Below are 24,642 nucleotides of genomic sequence, written 5' to 3'. Positions count from 1 at the left end.
GACATCTGGGTCTGCAGGGCCGCCTAGGTCTTAAGTGCGTCTGCCAGATGGGACCCTGAGCCCATGGGGTGCCCCTGCTGCTGTCTCCCCCACACCTTCAGCTTCCCTCAGGGGTGTGAACACCGGGCCCTCCAAGGCAGTGCTGTGCAGTGGGTAGCCTACAGGAATCCGGATCGGGTGACCTGGGCTCAAATCTGGGGTCCCCCTGCGTGGTGACCCTAGGTAGGTTACTTAAGCACCTTGCTATGGTCTGAGTGTTTGTGCCCCCCTCCCCAATTCATATGTTGAAATCTGAACCCCCAAGACGCTATTACGAGGTGGGGCCTTTGGGAGATGATTAGGTTAGGAGGGTGGAGCCCTCATCATGGGGAGCAGTGCCCTCATGAAAGAGACCCTGAGAGCTAGCTCGTCCCTCCTACCGTGCGAGAAACATGCGAGCCCTCACCAGACACCAAATCTGCAGGTGCCTTGACCTTGGGCATCTTCAGCCTCCAGGACGGAGGACTAAATATCTCTTGCATACAAGCCACTCAATTTAGGGTGCATTTGTCACAGCAGCCTCAACCCCCCAACCTCAACTGCCTTATCTGTAAACCGAGAAGGTAATAAAGAGGACCACTGTAAGGATTAAACGAGGTTGTGCGTGAAAAGTGGCCGGCACGCAGGGAGCTCCTGCGGCCCAATTCCCACGTGTTTCGGGTCCCCACCTGCGGGTGTCCCTATTGCTAAAACGTGGCCCCTTCCCCAAGCAGTTAACTCCGCGTGGGAAGAGGGGAGGGGGTGGCACAAAGCTGCTGGCTGGTCAGGCCGTGCTGGGAGGGGCCGTGGCTTTCAGGCCTTCCAGGGTCCAGGCGGGAGGAGATCGCACCCAACCAGGTTTTAAATTTTTCTTTTCTTTTTTCCTCTCAAGCTCTGCCTGTCCCGGAGGAGGACAGATTCTCAGCTGCTGCCATGGTTCCGGAGCCTCCAGACGGCTTCACCTGCAGTGGGATGGTGGCCTCTGGGCAGACCCCCCAACCCAGGCAGAGGCCCCCGTCAGGCCTCAGGGCAGGCTCCGAGGGTTGAATGACTCGAGCTCCTTCTTGCTGCTTTCAGGTAACTGGTCCTTTCCAGGTGTAAGACAGAGTCAGGTGGCTGCACTCTAAAAAGTTCAGGCCTTCTGGCCGGATGGGCACTTCCGGGACTGCTTGGCCCAGGAATTAGCCACTAACTCTGCGTTAGGGCAATTGCACTAATTGGGAAACTCTCACGTCGGTCTGTGTGCACTTTGCAGGCTGTCTGGGGATAGATTCATTCACTCGTCATTCACGCCGTCACTCATCCATCCACCTACTCGTATGCCCATGTCACTCCCCACCTAGCCACCCCACTACCCTCCTGTCTATGCATCTTTCCTCCCATCCACCCACCCAGCCCATCCATCCATGTACTCACACATCTACCCAATCCACATCTGTATCTACGCACCCTCCCCCCCAGTCACTCATCCTCTCTTCATGTGTCCTTCTGTCCACCATCTCCCATCCCATCCACTCATCCATCTTTCCCTTCAGCCACTGCTCCATGTCCCACCCTGTCCCCTCACCTCTCCATCTCCTCATCCTCCTTGACCAACACTGGCCGAGGCTGGGGAATAGCACTGTAGCCTCCCTTTGACCTTCAGCATCACCCTTGGCAGACTACTGGACCTCTCAGGCCCCTGAGAGTGTTCTGGACAGTGCCTCCGATCTCCTCCTGACCCCACTTCCCGGATACCTTCCTGACTACCCTGGCCCACCCACGACAGGGCTGGGTTGTAGTGACAATCACACAGGAGGCCGGGCCTGGGGCGGATGGCAACTCACCGTATCCTTGTTCGTACTCTCGGTGGCGGCGGCGGTGGCGATGGTGGTGATGGTGGCGGCGGTGGCGGTGGCGGTGACGCTGGAGCCGGGCCTGCCGGTCCCTGCGGATACTGCCTACGATGATGGTGATGCAGGAGAGGATGATGACCACACCTATGACAGCACTTGCCACCAACACAGGAGACACAAGCAGGTGGCTGTGCTCCGAGCTTTCTGAGAATGTGGGGTAGAAATAGCTGGTTCGGTTGTACCGAGCTACTGCGAACAGAGAGAAAGGACACTGAATTGAGGCCGAGATCCTATGACACTTCCTCCTCCAGCCCTGCTGCTCTGTGAATTATTTGTGCCTGAACAAGTGGAAGATAGTCTGAGGTCAGCCACATGGACCATGTCCTGGCTGCTTGCTCCAGCGAGGAAGGAAGCAGTAAGGATACGCCTGCAGGAACCTCTGCGAGTGGGGGTTCTGGCCCACTCTGGCCTGAGAGCTCAACTAACCCACAGACAGGAAGAGAGGGACTCACAGAGGGCAACAGACCTGCCCAAGATCACACGGCAAACCAGTGGCAGAGCTGAGGCTTGATCCCCAGACTCGGTACCAGACAGAGACTCTACTCCACCAAGCCTGAGGTTGGAAGGTCAGCATAGCTTGGCCAAGAGTTTGGAAAACGGCAGGTGATGGACGGGAGTGGGGTCACCGAATGAGGACCAACTCCGTTGGCCTCCAGCACTGGCCTCCCACGCAGGGGGTTCCGGGGAAGTCAGGCGGTCACTGCCCCAGATGTGTCAGGGGGTCAGATGAGATCAGAGAAGGCTTCCCAGAGCGGCTACACTAATATTAGACAAAGTAGACTTTAAAACAAAAAAGGTCATCAGAGAGAAGAGGGACATTTTACAATGAAGAAAGGGGCAATGAGGAAGTTAGAACAATTATAAACCCTCGTGCACCTCGGATGCCCGGAGCAAAAGCTGACACGCTGGAGGTAGGGACCGACAATGCGACAGTAAGAGCTGGAGCCCTCCAGACCCCACCTGTGGTGAGGCACAGAGCTGGCTTTCGGTCTCCCTTTGACTGGTTGTGACTGCTGCTTGTTTTTATTCCCTTGCCTGTCAGCTATCACCCTGAGCTAAACTTCTCCATTTTTCTTCAAGACCCACAGCTGAAAGGTGGCGAGGTGAAGCTCTCTATTTTTGTCTTTCCCTCAGGCCGGAAAGATCCATTTACATTGTCTACTCTGACCTCAATTTAGGAGGGCTTGAGTCCTCTAGCCGTGGACGCAGGGCATGCCTGCCACGTTTTCCTCAATCGAGGCCGGCGGCAGACCTTACTAAGTGACAACGGTCCTCGCTCCTACTTGGTGCAGGAGGTGTCCTTTCCAACAGCCCTCCACCTGGTCGGGAGGTGGAACTTGGGGCCCCACTCATCCAGTGTGACCACAGTGCCCTGTGCTACCACGCTGGAGCCCGTGGCCAGTGGCCCTGGCTTGGCCTGCAGCTGAGCCCCGGTCACGCTGCTACCGGATTGTCTCCAGTGAAGTCCAGGCTAGCCAGCTGTCACCCGATGTCATCCTCTCGCCCCTCACCATGTGGCCTCCCACCTCGGAAGCCCAGGGCAGGGCTGCGGGTGCCAGGGACGTCAGCTCTCAGGAGAAGGTAGGGGCATGGGGAGTCCGTGCTGCCATCAGATGAGCGCCTGGCCCTCCTGCCCCGGCAGTGCCAGTCTCACTACCCGCTGGGCGCAGAGACGGCATCACCCGTGCCTGCACATGGAGCAGTCGGCGCCAGCGTCCACCTGCGTGGCTGGTTGAGAAATTAATCTTCCAGCCACCACCACCGGCAGAGGTAGGTGCTGCCTTAAATTATGAAGGAAACTCTTCCAATTTCTAAGTGCAGGGCCCATTTTACCAACGAGATATATGTGACTGTGGAGAAATAACATGATGACAGCCCTCCTTCCCACCCCCGTCTCCCTGTCCCCACGCCAGCTGCGGCAAGGACAGAGGATAAAGCAAGCTTTGCCTCTATTCTGGAATTTCTTCCCAAGGATCTTCCACAAGGGTGCCCACGGTCAAGAGGAAATTGATCCCCAAAGTAACATGTAGAGAAACTGAGTCCCAGACAGTTAAGTAATTCACCCCAGGCACGTAGCCCACAGAGAGGGACCTGGGTCAGTGGGCAGCGTAAGGCCCATGCTCTTAGCCAAGGTTTCTTTCTGTGACTACCCGGCACCAGGCTTGGAGAGCTCATGTTTTTTTGGATCTTGGTAAATCAAAACGTTCCTATCTCTAAAACGATGCTTGGCTTCTTCTGGATCGCTTTATTGTAATCAAAGCAGGCCCTGACCTACAGCTTATGCAGGGTGAAGGCATATCAGCAGCTGAACATTGCTGATAAGACGCCAGGATTCCAGAGAAGGAGCCGGTGTGTGTGTCGGGAAGAGACAGATGGTGGCAAGAGGAGGGGCAATCGGTCCAGGGCTGGCGGAGGGGTCCCCTCTTCTGTGTATCTTCTATCTCTGCATCTCTTCCAGGGATGTGCCTGGGACCGTGGGGAGGGGCCCGGGGCAATCCCTCCACAGAGGAACAATGTGACGAACAAGGTAGCTCTCACTGAGCACCTACCAGCACAGGTCGGGCTACACCCTTTCTAAGCACCAGGAGCTCATTTAATCAGCACAGTGACCTGAGAGGTACGTGTGTCTTCCTCTCCCATTTTACAGATGGGGAAGCTCAGGGCGGAGCTAGTAAAAGAGGTGGAGCCAGAACTTAGATCCAGCCTGTTCTGTGCAATTCCGGAGCCTGTACTCCTACTCCCTCTGATTCCACATGGGCTGAGGCCCCTGGAGGGCAGGACCTGTGTCCTCTGTCTTGTCACTGGGTTTCTTCAGTGCCTCGGGCATGGCCAGCATGGAAAGGAAGCTCAGGAGCCATGTGAATCCCAAGAAGGGAAGTCAGGGATTGGTCGTTCTGTGTGCTTGGGTACGTGGGGGTGGGCTACGGGGTGAGCTGCTCTCCATCCTTCTCACCCACTGGCATTTCGTTCGGCCCGTCACTCACCCCACCATCCAGCCCACACGCAGGACCACCACCGGTCCCGCCATGCAGCCCACACACGGGATTCGCAGGCATTTACAAGCACTGGCAGGTTGTTGGAATGAAAGAGGTGCTGCCGTCTAGGGGAGCAAATCAGGTATCAACCGAGAAGTCTGGGTCTGGGGTCGGCTCCAGGTTGACGGTAAATCAGTCTGGCAAATGCCACCAAAGGAGAACCTTGGGGCTCCCAGTGAGGGATCATGATTTGAGGACTCATGAGAGAGATGGAGGCTAGGGGATCCCTGGGTGGCTCAGCGGTTTAGCGCCTGCCTTTGGCCCAGGGCACGATCCTGGAGGCCCAGGATCAAGTCCCACGTCGGGCTCCTGGCGTGGAGCCTGCTTCTCCCTCCTCCTGTGTCTCTGCCTCTCTCTCTCTCTCTCTCTCTGTCTATCATAAATAAATCTTAAAAAAAAAAAAAGGGAGAGAGAGAGGTGGAGGCTGAGATTGGAGGGGCTGGCAGTGGCCAGACCACAAGGGGTCTTGAACATCACATTAAGAGACTGTCCATCTCAAGGGCACAGAGGAGACATGGGAGAAGGAGTGTGGTCAGAGTGTTTTAGGGGAGCCCTGTGACTGCAGAATGGGGGGCAGGATGGGAAGTGGGAGACCAGGAAGGAGGCCGCTGCCCACATGAGCATGGAGATGGGGGAGGAGGCTGAGGCCTGCGGCCCCACACTATGCAGAGCTGAGTATGGAGCAGGGCTCAGGTGAATGCATCTGATAGGCATAAGGCCACTGCAGAGAGTTTCTTTGTCTCTCTGATTTGATGGGCTCTGGGCAGGCCTCAGAGGCAGGCTAAATGCTTCCCTACTTGGCAGATAGGGTCCCAAGGTCCCCCCGTTGGTTCTGGGCTGGTACCCCGGTCCATGCGTCACCACTGTGCCAGGCAGGAGTCTTTGCCTCCAGACTTCTGGTCCAGTGCTGGGACTGGGAGCCACAACTGAGTCAGAAGGTTTTACGTGACCCAGGCCTGCATGTGGGGCGGGGTCAGGGGCTTGCTTCTTCTCCATGCAGATGCCATTGCCATCCTCATTTCTAGGTGAGGACGCTGGATCTTGGTGAGCTGAAGATTTGCCCCAGTTTTGTGGCAGATCTGGGATTTGAACCCAGGAGTGTCTGATAATTCATCAAATAGGGCACAGAGCAGGGGCAGAGAGCAGGATGTGGCAGGGGTGGAGGCAGGAGAGCTGGGTCTGTCACTCACTCACCGTGTGTCCTTTGGCATCCCCCTGCCTTTTCTGGACCTGCTGGCAGTTTGTCCAAAGAGATACTTTTCTTGAACGTTCCTCCCTCCAAGATGGGTGAATGGGTCTGAGAGGAATGGGGAGGGGGAGAAGCCAGGTGAACACCGCGGGTGTGAGGGGAGGTGACAAGATCCAGTTGCATGCCGGGGGACATGGTCAGGGCTGGCTCCAGTCTGGGAAACATGCAGGTCAGGGAAACTGAGGCAGATGATCACTACCAAGTCGTTGCTGGATGTAGTGTGCAGGCAACTCTATGGTCCCTCTGGGTACAGGGAAGCAGTCTTGGCAGCCTGAAGCCACCCGAGGAACACTGACAAGGGAAGGACATGAAGACACTGGAGGTGCTGAGCCAACATCTTTAGACCTCTAGTCCTCTCCCTCGGAGATGCTGGCTAGAGGGGAAAGGGGGGGCCAACGACTCAAATCTGACAGATGGCTCTTGTCACAGAAAAGTCTGAAGACATTTGTCACAGGTCCACTTCCCTGGCAAGTCTGTCCTCAGCACTGCACTTTGCCCTACACTGCTGAGACCGCCAGGATGAGGCCGTGAGGTCATCGGAGGGAATATGGGGAAGAGGATTCCGGCACCTTCTTCCCTCTGCTTGCTGGTATCTGGTCCCAGCCTCCTGTGCAGAGGGGCTGGGGTGGGGGACATGGCAGGGTGGGCTCACTTGCTTGGGTGTTTCTGGGTCTCCTCCTTTGCTTTTGAGGTTAGCCCTTCAGCCCACTTGCTGGTACCCATCTTCTGGTTGCCAGGCATCTGTGATGGAGAGATGTCAGAGTGCTGGGGGTGGGTCAGGGGCATCCACACAGTGGGGCTGGGCCTTGGAGGACAGGCCAGCAGAAGAGCATCAGAGGAGGGAGGAAGCAGCCTAAAAGGGATGAGGTCCCAGCAGAACTCAGGAAAGGAGGAGATGCTCCTGGGGTGAGGCTGTAGGATGTCACCTTGATGGCAGCAGAACTCTGGGCTTATGGAGGTGAGGGGAAGGCTACTTGGTGTTCAGGATTCTTCTTACAATGGGGAGGCATTTCTATAAGAAGTCAGCTAATGTAATGTCAAGGTCCTGAAACCTTTTACTTGGTCATTTGTGGCAATATAAGTGGGGTATATTATAGTGGAAAGGAGGATTGGAATCTACTATCAATCCTCTATAAATTCACTCAGCCAGCCAATCATCCACCTGCCCATGTATTTGTCTACACAGGCATCTACTCAGCACTCAATCTCAATCATCCACCAATCCGCATATTCAACCATCCACCCATATATTCAATCATCCATCCGTCCATCCATCCATCCATCCATCCATCCATCCATCCATCCACCCAACCATCCATCCACCCATCCACCCACCCATACTCACTAAGCACCTATTCCATGCTGGGACATGTGCTAGTAGACACTGGGAACATGACATGAATCAGACTAAAATGAGCCTCTCAAACTGTGGGAAGCAAGAGGTCCCACAAGGTACCCCAGGGCTTAGAGGAGAAGCTTGGGACATTATGGGGCCCACTGCTCAGCTCTGCTTCCATCTGTATTACAGATTAGTCTTCATAGGAGAGCGCTTCCCTGCCTGTAGAAGATTCTCAACCACTACACTAAAATATGACTGGAAAACATAAGTGACTACCCACAGGCCTTTCATGATTCCATAAATATAAGATGAAAGTGATTTATTCCACTATTAAGATGCCACTTAAATAAATTCACCAAAATTAACTCAGATGTACTATCACTTCTGCATATCTAAATTCCGTAAGTTTACGGTCTTGTCATTCGCTAAGGTTTTATCTCTGGTTTGATGGATTATTTATTTATTGGCTGGTAAATACACCATAACAGTGTCACAAACCACTTTTCCCTATTTCTACAGAGCAAATGGTGAACTGACTCGCATTAAAGAAGCAAAGCCACGACAGAAGTAGACTTTCCACTTGAACCTGCACCAAACTCTCATTTTCTTACTAGAATCATCACTGGCCTCAACCTCCTCATTTTCTCTCCTCTTTTGTCAACACCTAAAGTTGGCTCTAAGGCTATTTTCCACGAAGAACACACACAGGTTTTTATAAGACCAGCTGAGTCACTGTCATGCTGGATGAGTAGGAAATCATGTAATTGTGATGGGAAGCAGATGCTGGGGGGCTGGCTTGGCCCACCCATCAGCTAGGGGGATTAGCTCCCACATCCCAACCTGCATTATGAGACTCAAATTCACGGCTTGGAAAAATGACCATTTACTACAACATGGACTTTCCAGGAAGTTCATGAATAATTGATATAGAAAATGTTAAATTATGAATGCTGCATATCCTCAGCTATCCCCCCACAACCTGGTCAGGCTGGAGCTGTGTACTTGGGCCACATACTACATTACCTTCCTCGAGTTTTGCTTTGGCCTTTTGCTATCGTGGGTTCTGATTCTGGAAAAATGTTAGAGGTGATGGGACACTGTCCCCTGCTCCACAGAGGTTCCCTCAGCTCTCAGAATTTATGAGGGCATCTGGGAAACCAGCACCAGGGCAACAGTGCATTAAAAAATAATATCCCAGAAGTAGACGGGATTATTCTAGGAATAATTCTAGGCTTACTCTAGGAATGCAAGAATGGTTTAAGACCAGGATATCTATCAATATGTCACTTTAGTAAGTAGGATGAGAAAAGCCAGTAGAATAGGCAAAGCCAGAGACCTCCTGGCCATGATAAATCCTGGTGATCTTAACTGATGGTTAACATCACACTGAGCCATGGAGCTTCGGAATAGTTTCTCTGCATGTGGTTCACGGGACATGGAGTCCTAAGAACATTATGGGATATTTGGGAAAAGCCTTTTATATCCTCTGAACCCCCAAGATTCCCTTGGGGGGAAGCCCTTAGCGGCCTTTGGAGCAAAACCAGCCTATTTATTCACCAGTATTCTGAGAAGGGTCACTCTTCAGCCACTTTTGCTGAGGGAAGCCTAGAGCTCCTCCACCAGCACATCTTGTCCTAGGCTCTGGCTAGGTAAGACAGACGGTGCTGGGTTCAAAGCCTGGCCCTGCTTCTTGCAGGCAGCGCCCTCTGAGCAGTTCGCCCCTCTGAACTCTATCACTTCATCTATAAAATGGAAACAGCAATCTCTGCTATGAACTACTCAAAGCACACTGCCTTGCAAGATGCCTAGCACACAGTGTGTGCTCAATAGATGACAATGAAACCTTAAAATCTTAAAAATATCCCCTAGACATAGATCTGAAGGTGAAAGGTAAATCGGTAAAGCTTCAAGAGGGAAAACACTGGAGAATGTCTTCATGACCTTGGGTTTCTTAAACAGATATGAAAATACTAACCATAAAAAAATTGTTAAGTTTGACTATATTAAAATAAAGATCTTTGGTAGGAGTTTGGGCTTCAGAGTGGGCAGGGAGCCAAAGAACTCCACAGGATTGAGATGTGAACAGGGTCAAGGCCATGGCTGGAGCAAGCGGAAGGTTTTGAGGACTCTCCAAATAAATGCATCATTTGCAACCCGCCCCAGGACATTGGAGACTGCTTCCCATGGAGGTTCCTGTCTGTACAGGTGCCTGGAAGTGGTTAAGAGATTCTCAAGACACAAAAGGGTCCTTCACATCTTTGGGTGGGGAGGGGCGGGGGGGGGGCAATCCACCTGCTCACAATCAGTTATTTCCCTCTAATGGGTATGTTCTTTGCCGTGGCCCCAAGAGAGTAGTGGCAGCATCAGTTACAACAGTTCAATGTCAAACAGGATTAACAGAGTGTAATACGTCCTGCGATGATACAGGAAAACTAATTTTGCAACCTAGGCCTCATGTTCAGTGAAGGGACCTCAAACAGCCTTTCTTCAAACAAGTGATAAGTAAAAAGCCCTGCAGGATTCCTTTTCAGTTCGAAAAATGCAAGTCTTAGCAGCAGCTGACAGGAAATGTGCGATATTTACCCGGCCTGTCTTTTGATGATGACTCACATGACCAGAGCCTTTGGTGCCTCTGATTACCTACATTTCAACATCAGTGTCCCTTTCTACCTCCATCCTGCAATGGTTTCTGCCGCACAACTACCGTCCTTGGTTACTGAGTCAAACTTAGACCCTCGTTCTGTTTTGATAAGCTGTTTTTTTTTTTTTTTTGTTTTGTTTTGTTTTGCTTTCCGCTCTCAAAGCCAGTGCTAAACAAAGGGGAAAACACTGTTCGCACCTTTCTCCTTTTACACGTGTTTGTCAGCTTGCCAGGCCCGTGGCTCTTGTAATAAGACAACGGCGTAGAGCTGGGCCTCTCGTTCCTGTGCACGAACAGATAAAGCCTCCTGCGGGAGAGATGCTGGATGTGCCCGCGCTGAGCAGGAGATCGAAACGGCGGGTAAACGTTCGTTAAACCAGAGCCTGAACCTCCGCCCCGACTGCGGCTACGCTCTTTAGTTCAGTGTTTTTATTTAATACTCAATATAATTTGTATTTTAAAAGAATTCAAAGAACACGCCACAGGTCTCTGAATATACAAATCCTGTTATAAATTACATAGTGTCTGAGAATTTGATAGTCATGTTGTTTTAGATAATTGGATTTTACGCTTGGAGGACGCGCCGGTGCGCTGCTCTCTCGCAGGTGTCATTGATCATCCTGCTCCCTCCTGAGGGGGGCCGGGGGCGGGGTGCGGTTCCCATTGCTTAGGGAGTGGCGGGGACACGCCGCTCGTGCCATGGCCACGCGTGTCCTGTACTAACAGTCCTGAAACTGCTAGGGCCACTGTCGCTATTTTTAAATGTTGGACGTAACTTTCTACCTTGAAAAAAGGAGGCTTTTGCAAAAAGTTTTCATTATCTCATGAGCAACCCTTCACCTTTCATTGAGCCGAAAATCTGAGAGTTCAAAAATAGACAAAAACTCTTTCATACGGCTGCTGTCCAACTTAAGAGGGGCCCACTTTGGCTTTTACGTTTATAAAATTTTATTCTTGCTGTTTTTATTGCACTAACAGTGAGGATTAGGGGTCTAATTATTTGTCTCCCTTCCTAGGGGCTGAAGAGCCTGCGGTAAGGGCAGAGAAGAGCTCGGGATGATGGTCTCTCGCAAGGCCTAGAGATCACCTGCAGACATCGAGTCCAGGTGTGGTCGGGTAGGCAGAGGGAGCAGCCCCTAGAAGCCGACTGCTAGGGGGCCGATGCAGGACAGAAGCAAATAGAGGGGACTCTGGGAGGTGAAGTGTACTCGAGCTCGCAGAGGGGTCTTTGTGGCCAGTGCCCTGGGCTTAGATCCAGAAGCCCTGCTTTTGAATCCTGTCTCCTCCTGTGGCGGGTCCCTGGGCATGCGACTTGTCTCTCTTGGGGCCTCTCTCTTCTCTCTGGAAAGCAACCAGGCCTGCCCACTTCTGCAGTGACATCACAGAGGACAATCACTTTTCCCCAGTCACCCTGGGCACAGTTCCAGGTGCAGGCACAGCTGAGTTTCGGGGTAGCTAATCTAGGGTAGCTCTTGGCAGAGAAATGGCAATGTCCTTACACCTTCCTGCTTGCAGTAAAACCCATCCCCTCTCCTCTCAGTGCTCTTGGCTTTGGGATGCCACAGGTGACAACTCTGAAGATCATGCTTTCCTTGGCAAGATTTCTAGATACAGAAACCATTTTACCCTCCACCAACCCTGGGCTCAGTTTCTCAATTTTTCCTTTTCCCACACTCCCTGGTTGTGGCAGAAGAGGCTGGACAGTGGTTCATGTGATGCCAGTGGTGTCTTCGTCCAGAGGGCAGGATGCAGTCAGACTGGAAGGTGAAACCATTAAATGGAGTTGGCAGTGGATGAGATGGAGAGCAGTAAAAACTGACAAAGTTCGGTGCCTGAGCCCAAGGAAGGACTGAGCTGTCATTTAGCGAGATGGGGAAGATGATGGGCAGGACATCTGAGATGTTCTAGAGACCCTGAGTGGACATCTGAGTGGAGATACGTGTGAGTGGGGCAGACAGTTGGACACAGGAGTCTGGAGCTGGAGGTATAAATTTGGGGGCTGTCAGTATATGGGTGCTGCTCGATGCCATGAGGCTGGATGACATCACCCAGGAAGCTCAATGCCGGGTGGGGTGGGGAGTGAAATGCAAGAACGCTGCCAGCCAGGAGTGCTCTGCAAAAGCTGGGGGTACTGCTGCCATCACAAGCTTCCCCCACTATCTGCAAGTAGAGCGTTTGTTCCCATGAAACCTTTCGTAAGACAAAATGGTGTCAAGTGAAGAAGCAGTTATCAGTAATTTATTTGGAAAAAAGTTCTAGCATTCCCAGACCCCAGAAACATCACATCTCTTAGGCTTTTCTGATACCTTAGGATACAACTTGCTAACGGATGCGCAAAGTTAATTGAGATAAGGCACAGATGCTCACAGACCCAGTCCAAAGCTCTGGTGGTTGGATGTGGAGCTGCTGCTATGTGTGGTTGTGGGGAAGGAGCTTGGTGAGGCCACTGTTGCTGCCTGGGGTGTGCACGGCCTCTATAATGGCTTGTTTCGAAACAAATGTTGAACGGTCTTTACTTTTCGTGAAAGCAAAATTTTCTTCCGATTTCTTTTGATTAGGGAAAAGAGGTACTAATCTAGGTCTTCTGTAAAAGTGAAGTGGCGTAACCCAAACTTTCAAAACGTGAGGTATGCCTGTAGTATGACCACATCAGGTGTCCAAGCTGAAGTGTAAACAGGCTGGAGCTGTGTACTTGGGCCACATACTACATTACCTTCCAGGGACTCTAATATAAAATGTGCATTTAAAATCAAGATTAGCTTTCAGATGCTGAGCACTCGCTATAGTCAGAGTCTGCTAGACCAGAGAACTCTGAGGACGTGCAGCCAGGACATTCGTGGGGCCATGAAGACCTGCTGTAGAATGGGTTCTCCATACAAGGGGTGGGGATGAAGTGGTTGACTTGACTCCACCCTTGTCCTCTTGGCCATCTGTGGTTTTAGCTAAAATTGAGCCCTGGAAAGCCTCACCTGGGGTATATCCCTGGCCCTGCCTTTTTCTTACTGTGTCACCTAGACTAGTTTCTCCATGTCTGTGAGGCTCAGCTTGTTCATGGGTAGAATGGGCACACTGACCCTGCTCTTGCAGGGCTGCTTTAAGGAAATCATGTGAAGAGATGATCATAAGGCCTTGTAAAGGCACTCTGCGGTGGAGCCTTTTATTGGCTCCCATTTTACAGATGAGAAAACTGAGACTCAGAGAGAAATGTCTAGCTGATGTCACTTCTTCTAGTCCCTTGGTCCTTCTGAAGTCAGGCCACAGCGAGGAATGAACAAGGGTTTCATGTCACAGGCCAGTGATCATGGGGTGGTGCTTGTCTGTGTTGCAGAGAGCCTGAGATTGCATCGAGCCTCAGGAGGAGAGAGTGCTGCAATTGATTGGCCATGTCTGCTCTGGGCACAGTAGTGGTAAATTGTGAGTGTGGCCCATCATTTGCGTTCCTTGCCCTCAAGTCTTTCCTTCTGTTGATAAGTCAGTCTCTGCAGAGGTAACTGTTACAATGAGCAGAACAGAAAACAGTAGTATCTGGTCCGAACCCCAAATTTGCCTCCAGAGTCCCCATGTGTCTCTCTTTCACTGCTCTATCACTGAAGATGGGGTAGTCCTAAGCTGTGTAGGGAGGAGGTGGTCAAAGGACGGGACTTTCAATCTCCTTTGGAGGATCTTCTCAGTGTCTGGCACCAACTTAGATTCTCCTCGTGGAGCATGTTAAATCTGAACGTGAAACTGAAGGCTGGTAGGATGTTTCCATTTTGTAGAGGAGCAAACTGGGACTTCTAGATGTTAGTTACCTAGCTTGCTCCAGAGAGCACGGCTGGTAAGCACCAGCACTGGATCGTACACGAACCCAAGCACTACCCACCACGTAGCACTGGTCCTGAGGGACACCCAAGCCCGCCCAGACGCTCTGCCAGACTGCATTTCCTGCCAGCCTGTGGGCAGCCCAAGAGCTTAGCGGAGACAAACCCCAGCTGACTTCTCCATGGATCAGTGGATGCCACCTTCCCTGCCTCCTTCTTGCTCTGGTACAGGCTCGGCCTCTCTTGGGTCCCCAAAGCCTCTCCTCCCCCATGGCCAGAGGAAGGCGGGCCACCCCCATGCCACAGGGAGCTCCGTGGAACCGCCATCTGCCAGTGGCTAAGAAGAGGTTATAAAGCATCTGTTCTTGGAGTCTGGGTCCTGGGGGAACCCTGGGCCACTCTTCCCAGCTGGGGCCAGATGGAGAAGGCTCCCACGCCTCTGGCTTTCCTGAGGAGCCAGGCTGGTCCTCCCCCACCTTACTCAGTGGCTTAAGGCTGGAAAGTGGCTCACAGCCTGGCACTTGCAGGCAGGAGATCTGACTTCCCATTCGCAGTGGCCAAAGCCCTCTGGGCTTCTTACCTGTTCTTGCCTCCACTTTCTGCCTCAAGTCTTCTCACCTGCAGAACTCAGGGTGGGGCTGTTTCTGGGGGGACAGGGATGAGCTGCAGTGCCTGAAAGGTGAGATGGGGTCAGGGGATGATGCTGTGGTGTGGGCAGTGCCTGGGAGGAGTCAGTGCAGCTTTGGCCCGGCTAATGCCTACTTGACTCCCAAGAGGCCAATGGACAGTCCTGCTGCACCCAGTGTCCGAAGCTGTGGAAATCGGGCAGATCCCCATCCGTAGCCCAGCTCTCCCCCTGTGCCGGTTCCCCTTCCCTGCTCACTCTTCCCAGCCTCCTGAGCTCTGACTCCTAGGAGTGGGGTCTTGCTTGGGAAACTCTGGGACTTGTTTCTCCTCTTGGGGACTTCACCCTCCTTTCTCAATTGGCAGGGGGTAGGGGGGTGGAAACCCAAATGGGAACAAGCTATGGCTCCCACCCTAAGTTTTAACGGGCTTTGGTATCTTCACCTATACCAGGATAGATAATTTTGTGAGTTAAGAAGGTTAAAGCAATTCCATTAGATGTCTAAATTCCCACTACAAGAGAGGAGGCATTAAAAAAAGAGGGTGTGCATCCGTGTCAGGGCCCTCCTGGGATTTCTGGTTTCATTCCTTAGACTATTCCTGTGTCAGGTGTTTTTAGGATGTCTGGAGCCCTGTGGTTCTGCATCCCTTCCGGAACTTACGTGAGGGTCTCTGGTCTGTGAGCTGAGGAGGCTGCCTACAAGGCATCCGCTTCATGTGGCGATATCCAGTTGTTCAATAAACATTAACCAAGGCAGCAATTTCCAGGTTGATTCTGCAGGGTGGCCCGGATGGGGGCAAAGTCTAAATGGCAATCTAACGACCCAATTTAGAAACCCCTGGGTCTCTTCAGGCAGTTGAGTGATGGGTGTGTTGGAGGGGAACTGAGGGAGCGAGTCAAGGGTGGTGCCCCAAACCAAGACAGCAAAACCAAGCCAACACAGCTTGGGGTGAAGAGCTGTGTCGGGAGCAGGCTGAATTTGAGGAGCAGAGGTGCAGGCTGCCCAAGGAAGACAGGCAGCAGAAGGCAGAAGAAGGAACCTGAAGGCAGGAAGAAATTAGGGGGGAGAGAAAGCCGTGGAAGCTGCTGGCCTAGAAGCTGCAGCTGAGAGCAGAGCGAAGATGAGACGGTCTGGAGGAGGAAGGCCAGGATGGGGCTCGAGTCCCGGGGACCCAGCATCCCAGGGCAGGTATGGCAAGAATCCTTCCTCCCCATGGCCAAAGGACACCATCATCAATGGTTAGTCAGAGGACCAGACGGCCAGAGGTGCTGGAGGAGAACCCAGAGGGCTCAGAGTCAGGGCGCCCAAAGGAGAAGGCATCAAGAAAACTGAAGTGACCAGGAGAACTGGAAGCAGAATAGATTTAGTGGCACAGGAGTGGATGGGATATGGGGGGAGGGGGAGGGCGGTGCCAAAGCCAGACTGAAGTAGGCTGGGGTTGCTGAAGGTGGGGGCGGGGCAGTGAATACTTCTTAGACATGTTCAGAGAAAAGGGAAGGAGTCGGATTGGAAAATGTGAGAAGAATCTGGCAGAGGAGGAGAGGACTGCAGAGGAAGAGGTGAGTCTGGACAACCCCACAGCACTTGGCCTGCCATTGCCAGGGACCCCTCTCCGGCGAAATCTGAGCAGATCCCGATCTGTGTATAGGCGTAAGCACAGCTGCTCTGGCTGAAGCAAGGGGCAGTGAGGGGCCAAGAGTTCTGCCTACCATGCCCCCCTTGCTCTCCCTGGAGCCCCCCAGCAGCCTCAAGCTCCTGGAACCTACTGGCCTCAGGCTACCCCTTCATCTTAGAGAGGAGGATTGGCTGCCAGAAGCCGCAGGGACAATCTGGTGGCACAGTCAGGAGCAGCAGCTTCTCCCCCATCTAACGCCTCCAGCTCCTCATTCAGAATGTTTGACTATACATTTATTCATTCAACAAACATTTATTGAGTGCTCATTGCATGCCAGGCACTGGGCCTATAGGGGGAGGGACGACTGAAGAGATGTGTAGGAACCGCGTCTGAACAGCCCAGAATATCCACGGCCACGACCTACTATCCTCAGGAGGTGGGTATGCAGAGGGCTGTCCTGTGCTGATGGCCATTATTTGTGTAGACAGGCAGGGCTTTGGAGGGCCTGGCTTGGCCCCAGAAAGTTCTAGAAAGCCCTCTACACTGAGCAGCCCAGTTTTGTCCTTTACCAGCCTTCTCCATTCCCAGCTGCTTGAGAGGATGAGGACGTGGCCAATCCAGCCCTCTGTGGGCCACATACATGGCCCTGGACGGCAGCCTTCTTACCTGGCTTGGGACTCGGGCTTCGATTTCCTGATTATGCCGCGGCAGCAGCGGCAACATTAACAACAACTTACCGAGCTTGTATTAGCTCCCCCTGAACGCCACTCTCGGGACAGTGAATCCTCCTGTCACCGTATTCCCCAGGTGGGGAACCCCGTATCTGGTGATGGTCCCACCCAGAGCAGATACCCCAGTCTCCTCTACCCACCCAGGGCAGCAGTCCTTTGATGTTGAAAGATTTAACAACTGACCTTTCGACTATTTGGAAGACAGGACCCCAACTCCACGATGTGTGACATGTAACCAATGGTAATGTTTGAATAGACATTGGTGAGTGGGGATGAGAGATCAGCTAGGGCAAGCATGACAAATAGATACGGGGGCTAAGGCAGGGCCTGGATTTCACACAGACTCGTAGTCCTGAGTCATCAAGGAGAAGGGATGTCCTCCCAAACTGTACCAAGTGATGGTGGCTTTGGGGGGCACAGGGGACATCATGAGAGAAAGAAGATGGTTGCCATGGGGACAGGTGAAGGGGACGCTGGGGTAAGGGTGGGGCTGGTGGAGACTAGGAGAGTAAGCCAAAGGGGGCTGTAGCCTTGAGCCCCAGGGGTACACCGGACTGAGTCCATCACCTGGACTTACAGACGTCAGGGAGCCATGAGAAGAATGTTATGGGCAAAATCATCTCAAGGCTTCATTAGACAAAATGAATTAGTAAATGAGAGGCTTCATGGTGGGGATGCTACAGGGAGGGTTCCTTAGGACAGTGAACTCCGACGAGTATGTTCTGTGGAGCCCCATTCCTGTGGTCAGTTAAACTTGAGAAGGCCACTGGGCTTTCTCTTTTCTATGGCAGCCTCACAGCACACATCACCACATTAAAGGCTCTGAAAAGTCCTGTGGTAACAAAAGCTACTTAACATGTCTCACTCGGTGTTTCCCACATTCATTTGGCCACGCAATTAAAAACAAAAAAAAAGTAGTAATCCCATTACTATCCCTCAGAGGAGCCCTGCCCCACACTGGGAAGTGCTGGGCAGCTGCAGAGGCATTGGTAAAAATGGGAAGTCTCCGCCGGACGTCAGGGGTCTTCTGGGTTGCCCTTCCCTCACCCATCATATCACATCAGCCCCTCATCAGATCCTTGGAGCTCTTTGGCCAAACATTCCAAGCCCAGCCCTTGTCTGGTCCCGAGCCACAGAACGTGTAGGAAGGAGACTTACAGGGACAGGGGCGTTTGAAGGACATGTAATCCTTGGAGCAGAACAGGGGAGCCAGCCTGCCCACGTGTGTAGTTCCGCCTTCAAGGAGAGAAGGAGCCTCGGCTCACCTGCAGAGACACAAACAGGCGGGTGATGGGGACGCCCACACAGCACCCACTGACCCCACAAGCCGGACGCTCATGTCCCTGGGCTGTCCACCTCTGGGGAAAGGTGGGGACTTTGACAGCATGTGTCCAGTCTGGGCGGGGGTGTGGGGAGCTCGGGGCTGCAGAGTATGGGGGTTCAGGGGCAGAGATGGGGCAAAAGTGTGGGTCTCACTGGGGTCTCAGTGGTGTGTGGAGGGGGGAATATCTCCTCTGAGCAGGAACGAGAGATCTCCTGGAGTTCTCCTGTCTCATGAACCTGTGAGAGCCCACTGCTTGAGACAACTGCAACAGACCATGGCATTCTGAGAACCTTATAACTGGAAGGACCCTTAAAGACCAGCCCAATGTCCTCATATCACAGAAGGGGCACACACCTGGGAAGGGTGAGGAACTAGTTCAAGGTCCCAGAGCTGCCTTTGGAAGGGTGTTCAGAGTTGCTGACCTGAGACCTTATGATTATTGTTATTCCAACACCTTTAAGGGAGTGATGCTCTTTTCATTCTCATTTTATAAATAAGGAAATTGAGGCTCAGGGAGGTTATGTGGCTTACCCAAGATCACACAGCTTCTAATTACAGGCTGGGACTAGAACCCCGGCCTGTTTGACTCCAAGTGATGTCAGCCAGCACACCACTTAGAAGGACCTAATAAAGGCCAAGAGAATGAAAATGTCTCTTCCCAATCTCCCTGCCCTGCCATGTGAACTTGGTGTGATGCCTGAATGTCTGTGCAGCCAGAGAGCGCCTGGTCACTCTAACACCCATTTGTAAGAGACGAAAGAGTTCTTAAAAGTAACCCAGCCTCCCATGCTGCTAAAGATGTGAATTGGTTCAGATCCAACTGGTTGAGCTCCAAGTGACATGAAGCTGTGTGAACAGCAGGGAGATGTGGTTCTTATTTTCTAGGGACCTTGGTCGCTAGACTTGGAGAAAACAAACTGCACGTTAGGCAGTTGCTGAGCAGGGACCAAGGAATGCAGAGTTCAGTGGGCTCTCGCACGGGGAAGCTCGCAGCCAGAAGCCAACAGGAGAAGAGCCTGGACCCTCCTGTCCCAGGGGGCAGCTGACCTGATCATCCCTGATCCTGGGGATGACACCGGGGACAGAACTTTTGTGTAAGAGGCAGGTCCAGGGGTTCCCATCCTTGTCTCCCACAGGCATCTTTTTTGTTATATATTTTCCTTCAAATGGAAACCACGTTTTGATGGAGACCATTGGTCAAGTTGCACTGATTAAAAACATTTTTTCCTGTTTAATAAATGAATCAAAGACTTCTCTTTGGAGAGCCTGAGAAGTCTGATTCCCGAGTGCTGGTATCAACACTGCTGCCTCCTGGAGGGCGACTTTGGGCAAAGCACTTCACCTCTCTGGGCTGCAGAATCCTCAGGTTAGGAGAGCGGAGTAAGGCACTTCACCAGTTTCGAGGATGAGGGGTATGAGGATGAGGGGTATGTATGTCAGGTTCATTCTGCTGTCCCGGCGGTGGGACGGAGGGAGGCCTTGCTGTGGCTGACCCTGGACTCTCTCTTTCCAGATGGCTCCTTCAAGCTCAACCTAGGTGTGAGCCCCAGGCAGGTCTGATGCCCACTCCCAGTCCCCACAGAAACCAACAAGAGTCCTGATGGGGGAAGTGAAGGATGTGATCTCCTTATCTCCCTAGTCCTGGTAGAGAAGTTTCTCTGGTGTGGCAGCCTGCTTGGGGAATGGTGATTTCACACCAGAAAATTCATGAAGAATCTCAGGGCCTGGGATCTATTCTTTCTAAAGATACTTGTGTGTCCATGTGTCTGTGTTCACATTTGTGGGTGTGCCCTTGGGCTCCATGGCCATGTGTGTATCTGGAGGGGGACTTCGGTGGGCTGACAGGTCATCTCTCAGGCTGCTTCCAGAGAGGTCTCTCTTGAAGGCAAAATGGACCATGTCACTCCGGTGCTGAAAACCCTTCGTAACTCCCCAGTGTCCTTAGAATGACCTGGCTTCTACCATCACTTCCCTAGCCCGGGCTCTCTAGTGAAGGGGCGTGATGGGAGTGCTTAATAAAGATAGGCTGGAAGTACACTTCCTACAGGGCCATGCTGGTGGCTCCCGACGCTATGGAGGGTGCTGACCACCCCCTAAACTCCAAGCAGTTGTCCCTGAGGTCTTGCTTCTCCTAGAAGCCCCTGTACTCCCTCTTTCCTCTCACTAGGTCCTGTGACTCTCAGATGATGGCTGAGGCCGCAGGGGGGTCTGGGGGTCTGCCCTCTGCCTAGGGCAGGAGGCACCAAGAACCGTCACACTGCGTATTTTGGGGTCAGTTTAAGGTGTTCGGTGGGCAATGTGTTAGTTTCCAAAGAGCTGGGGAGGCTGGCAAGGGGCTGGGTCAGGTAGACATGTCTGTATATGGAAGCCTTCTGGGCGCCGGGGCTTTCAGGTGTGACCCACGCTCACCAGACACCCGCGTGTGCCAGGATGTAACAGCAGCAACATTACTGCAACATGCTCCCCGACGTGGGGAACATCATTTTCATTTTGCAGATGAGAACCTCGAGGCTCAGTGACCTGATCCACTCGAGGTCACAGAGAACAGAGGGAAGAAGAGCTGTGCAGGGTGGGGTCTTGTCTCGGGGTGCTCCCCAGTTACAGCAGAGACGCCCCGCAGAGAGGACACCCCCAGGGCTCTGCTGGCCAGCTTCCTGGGCACCTTGGGCCTTTTACACCTGCAGGCCACTCCCTGTCCCCGGCATGTCACCTCTTTCCTGCGCACCTGGCCAACTCCCAGTTAGGACAGCATGCAGCTCGAGAAAGCTCTTCAGGGGAGTCCGAGTGCTGCCGACGGGGCAGTCGCTTGGGCTGCGCGGCCACGGCACCTGGAGGCACCTGGACGGCCTTCCAGGACGCCCCTGCTTCCGACGTCCTCCGGGGTACGGAGGGGGCCGCTGCGGCCCGTGGGGAGGCACCGGGGCTGGGCGCTGCGGGGCATCGCAGGTGCGGGACGCTGGGACAAACCCGTCTGGGGCTGATGTCAGCACTGCCTGCGGCGTCCAGGCCGCCCGCGGGCGACGCTCCACCTCCCGGGGAGGACGCCCCGTGGGGACCGCGATGGCTGCGCCGCCAGCGGACCCTGCCCCTGCAGCTCCACACTCGCTGCCTCCTCCCGGCACCGCCGGCTCGCGGCGGCCTCTTCACGTGTCTACCAAGCACCTGGAGCGTGTCCCGCAAGCTCGGGCGCAGGGGGGCGCAGGGGGGCGCAGGGGGGCGCAGGGGGGCGCTGCGGGCCCGGGACGGCGGCCTCGCCCCCCCCTCCCCGGGGTGCAGCGGCGGCGGGGCCGGGCCGGGCTGCACACAAAGGAGCGACTGCCAGGTGCGTGCGCTGCGCCGGGGGGCGGGGGGCGGGGGGCCGGGGGGCCGGGGGGCGGGGCCGGGGCGCAGCATCCCGCCGTGACTCATCCGCGGCGCTGTCTGGCGGGCACCGGGGGCGGCGGCGCTGCGGGTCCCCAAGCGCCCAGCGGCGCGCGGCAAGTGCACGTCACCCGGCCCGGCCCGCCCCCCCGCCCCCCCAGCCCCCCGGCCGGGCCGCTGCGACACTCACCCCGGGCAGCGCGCACGCGGCGGGGGGCGGGGGCGGGGGCGGCCCGGGGGGGCGGGGGGCGGGCGCGGCACGGCGCATGCGCGGCAGCCGGGCGGGCTCTGCGGCACCGCGGCGGGGGGGGGGGGGGCTGTGCTCGGCCACGTGACGTGACGCCGCTGCGGCGCCCGGGCCACCGCAGTCACGTGGCGGCGGCCGGGCCCGCAAAGCAGCCCCCCCATTTTGCAGATGTCAACACTGAGATTCGGAAAATGAGGGGGGTGGGCGGCAGAATGGGCCCCCGCCCTGGCTGCCCTTCGCGGGTTCGGCGGGGCGGCGGGGCGCGGCCCGGTGGGGAGGCCTCTGCGGGGCGGGGGGCGGGCGGGCGGCGGGGAGGACGGGTCCACGCGGGCGACGCGGGCCGAGGGCGAGCGGGGGCCGCAGCCCCGTCCGACGGGAGCCCCGCGCGCGTCCTCACGGCTGCCTGCTCGCAGGGGAGCCCCACGCGCAACGGGCCGGCCACGGATCGGGGAGGGGAGGGGAGGGGAGGGGGGGCGGGCGCGGGGGCCTCGGGCAGCGGGCCCGGGGAGGGGTCAGAGCCGCGGGGTGCGGGGCGAGGGAGACCAGCCCCGAGCCCACGGCCCGCGTCCGCTTGGGAGACTGGGGCGGAGGACGGAGCCCGCAGGAGGGCGAGGTGGGGACTCACGGCCTGGACAGCGCGGGTAACTCCCGTCCTCTCTCCTTCCTGCAGCGGGTGCTCAGGGGCTATTTACTCCACGAAGGAGTGGATGCACGCAGCCATCTCGCAGGGGTTCCATGAAGCCGTGGGCGTGCATGTCCTCGCCCAGAGCCAGAAGAAAGTCAGAGGTGGACTTTGGTGAGACACGTTAATCTTAAAAGGGTGGCAGCTGCCTCACCAGGCAGGGCGCTAAGTCCTGGGGCCGCGGGCGGAGCTCCCCAGGTGGCAGAAACCTTTCTCCTCTGCAGGAAGGTCTTTAGGCGAGGCTGGGACCCACGGAGAAGCACATCCCCCGGCCAGTAGCCTTCTGTAGGATCGACTGCCACCTCCTGCTTCACGGCCACCAAGGTCCAATCTCTAAGGCTTCATTCACTGTCTAGCTGCATAAACCAGTCCATCTACCAACTGGCAAATAGGTCTGACCCGCTGGGTAGAGGAGCCCGATTTAAGGTTCAGGAAACACCACAGAGAGGACTCAGACAAGCATTATTTATGGCAGGGAAACATGGGGCACAGCCCCATTGTCCAGTGAGAGGAGAAGCTGAGCAAATCATACTGGAATAATATATAACCATGAAATCATATTTTTAAAGACGTTTTAATGACATAGGTAAAGACTTTCAGTATAATGGTTAAGAGGAAAAAAAAAACCACCCAGGTTATATTCTTTTAAAAAGCAGGTTATAGAACTCTGCATACAACATGATCCTTATTTTGTAAAAGAAAACAAAACCTAGAGAAAATATTCATGTATAGAAAAGGATTAGGGAGGAAATAGATGAAAATATTCAGTCATTGTGCTCTGTGGGCAGTGTTGAGGTTAAAGAGGATTTTTGTTTTTTACATTTTTTTATGATTCTCCAAATTTTCTACAATGAACATGTATTACTTTTATGATCTGAAAAATCATTAAAATGAAGATTTGAAAACACCTTTCATGCTAACAAGTAGTAATTAAGCCAGTGATAGTTAACTCATTGAAAAATTTTAAAGCTAACTTAATTGCCTTCAAACATGCCATTTATTAAAGATTTACAAAAATAACTGGTCTTTGAACTCACTGATAAGGAGCTTTATTAAAATGCTAGGAAAATCATTCCATTGTTTTTAACCTTCATCAAAATTTCCCTGGCACTTGAGCAAGTCCTATTTGCCAAATTTTTGAGGGAATGGTTTCTGCCATGAACCTTAATGTTTTATTTTTCAGGCAAGCTATACACTTGGCAAAAATAATAACAGTAGACCTTATGTTTGTAAAACATTTCATAATTTGCAGAGCATACTAAGCTTTGGGTACTATTCTAGGCTCTGAATATAGGAGATATCATCATAAACAAAATGGTTAAAAGTCCCTGCCTTTGGGGAGTTGATATTGATGAGGGCAGACAATAAACAAATGAGTATGATATAGAGATGTTGGTGATGGGTGATAAGTGCTATGAGAAAAAATGGATAGAAGAGGGATAGGGAAAAATGGGGGGGGGGGCCTGCTCTTTTAAATGACTTTGATTACTGTTTGAATAGTGAAGGTGTCTCTAAAAATTCTATAGCCTGTAGACAATTAACATAAAGGTATAAAGTAGTTGAAGATATTCCTGGAGGAAGCATTCCAATAACTAATTACATATCATCTAAGATACAACGTGCTAATTATCAATTTTATAGACTCATAAAATTGTGATGAGTCATAGGGATGTTTTAAGTGTTCTATACTAGCAAAGTTAGATAGCCCTCAAACTTTCTAAGCCTCAGTGGTCTCATCTATAAAATGGGGGACAATTTCAGTACCTCAATCAGAGGACTGTTGCCAGAATTCAAAGAGAAATGCTTGGAAAACAGCATGTGCTCAATGTACGTTCACAATGCAGACATGGCAAGGCCACTGGGAGAGGCCCATTTGACATTGCCTTATGTTTCCTATCTATTCTTCTAGACTCGCAATTGTACTGGGAGGTGCGTAATATATTTTTTCCCCACTTTCAGGAGGAAATTGAGGCTCTGAAAGATAAATCTCCTGCCTAGAATCCTATGTTATAAACCCAGACAGCTGGCTCCAAGTAGCCATGTTCTCAGCCACAGCTCTACTTTGTGCTCACTTGCCAAG

At 53.3% G+C, this 24,642-nt stretch overlaps 1 protein-coding gene and 1 long non-coding RNA gene across 16 annotated transcripts in view; one reads left to right on the top strand and one right to left on the bottom strand.

Annotated features, from left to right (window-relative positions):
• BEAN1 (brain expressed associated with NEDD4 1) overlaps positions 1-24,642 on the bottom strand; it is a 35,106-nt gene that overhangs the window by 7,850 nt on the left and 2,614 nt on the right. Inside the window, exons 1-3 of one of the 6 annotated variants that reach the window (XM_077885816.1) lie at positions 22,506-22,956; positions 18,108-18,214; positions 1,845-2,102 (exon numbers count right to left, since the gene is read on the bottom strand). In XM_077885816.1, the coding sequence (XP_077741942.1) occupies positions 1,845-2,102; positions 18,108-18,132 (283 nt within the window). In that variant the 5' untranslated portion in view covers positions 18,133-18,214; positions 22,506-22,956. Of the gene's footprint in view, positions 1-1,844; positions 2,103-18,107; positions 18,215-20,998; positions 21,110-22,505; positions 22,957-24,642 lie in introns of those variants that run through there. The other 5 variants (XM_077885823.1, XM_077885819.1, XM_077885826.1 and 2 more) reach the window with 5 other exon arrangements.
• Positions 11,599-24,642, top strand: part of LOC144306423 (uncharacterized) — a 141,152-nt gene continuing 128,108 nt past the window's right edge. For 4 of the 10 annotated variants that reach the window (XR_013373556.1, XR_013373547.1, XR_013373540.1 and 1 more), the window contains exons 1-3: positions 21,977-22,122; positions 22,551-22,676; positions 22,787-22,886. This is a non-coding gene — a long non-coding RNA (uncharacterized LOC144306423). Of the gene's footprint in view, positions 13,592-21,976; positions 22,123-22,550; positions 22,677-22,786; positions 22,887-24,642 lie in introns of those variants that run through there. The other 6 variants (XR_013373560.1, XR_013373555.1, XR_013373554.1 and 3 more) reach the window with 5 other exon arrangements.

The sequence above is a fragment of the Canis aureus genome, chromosome 3, assembly GCF_053574225.1.
Source record: "Canis aureus isolate CA01 chromosome 3, VMU_Caureus_v.1.0, whole genome shotgun sequence".
Taxonomy (NCBI): Eukaryota; Metazoa; Chordata; class Mammalia; order Carnivora; family Canidae; genus Canis; species Canis aureus.
This window is presented reverse-complemented; position numbering and strand designations above follow the sequence as displayed.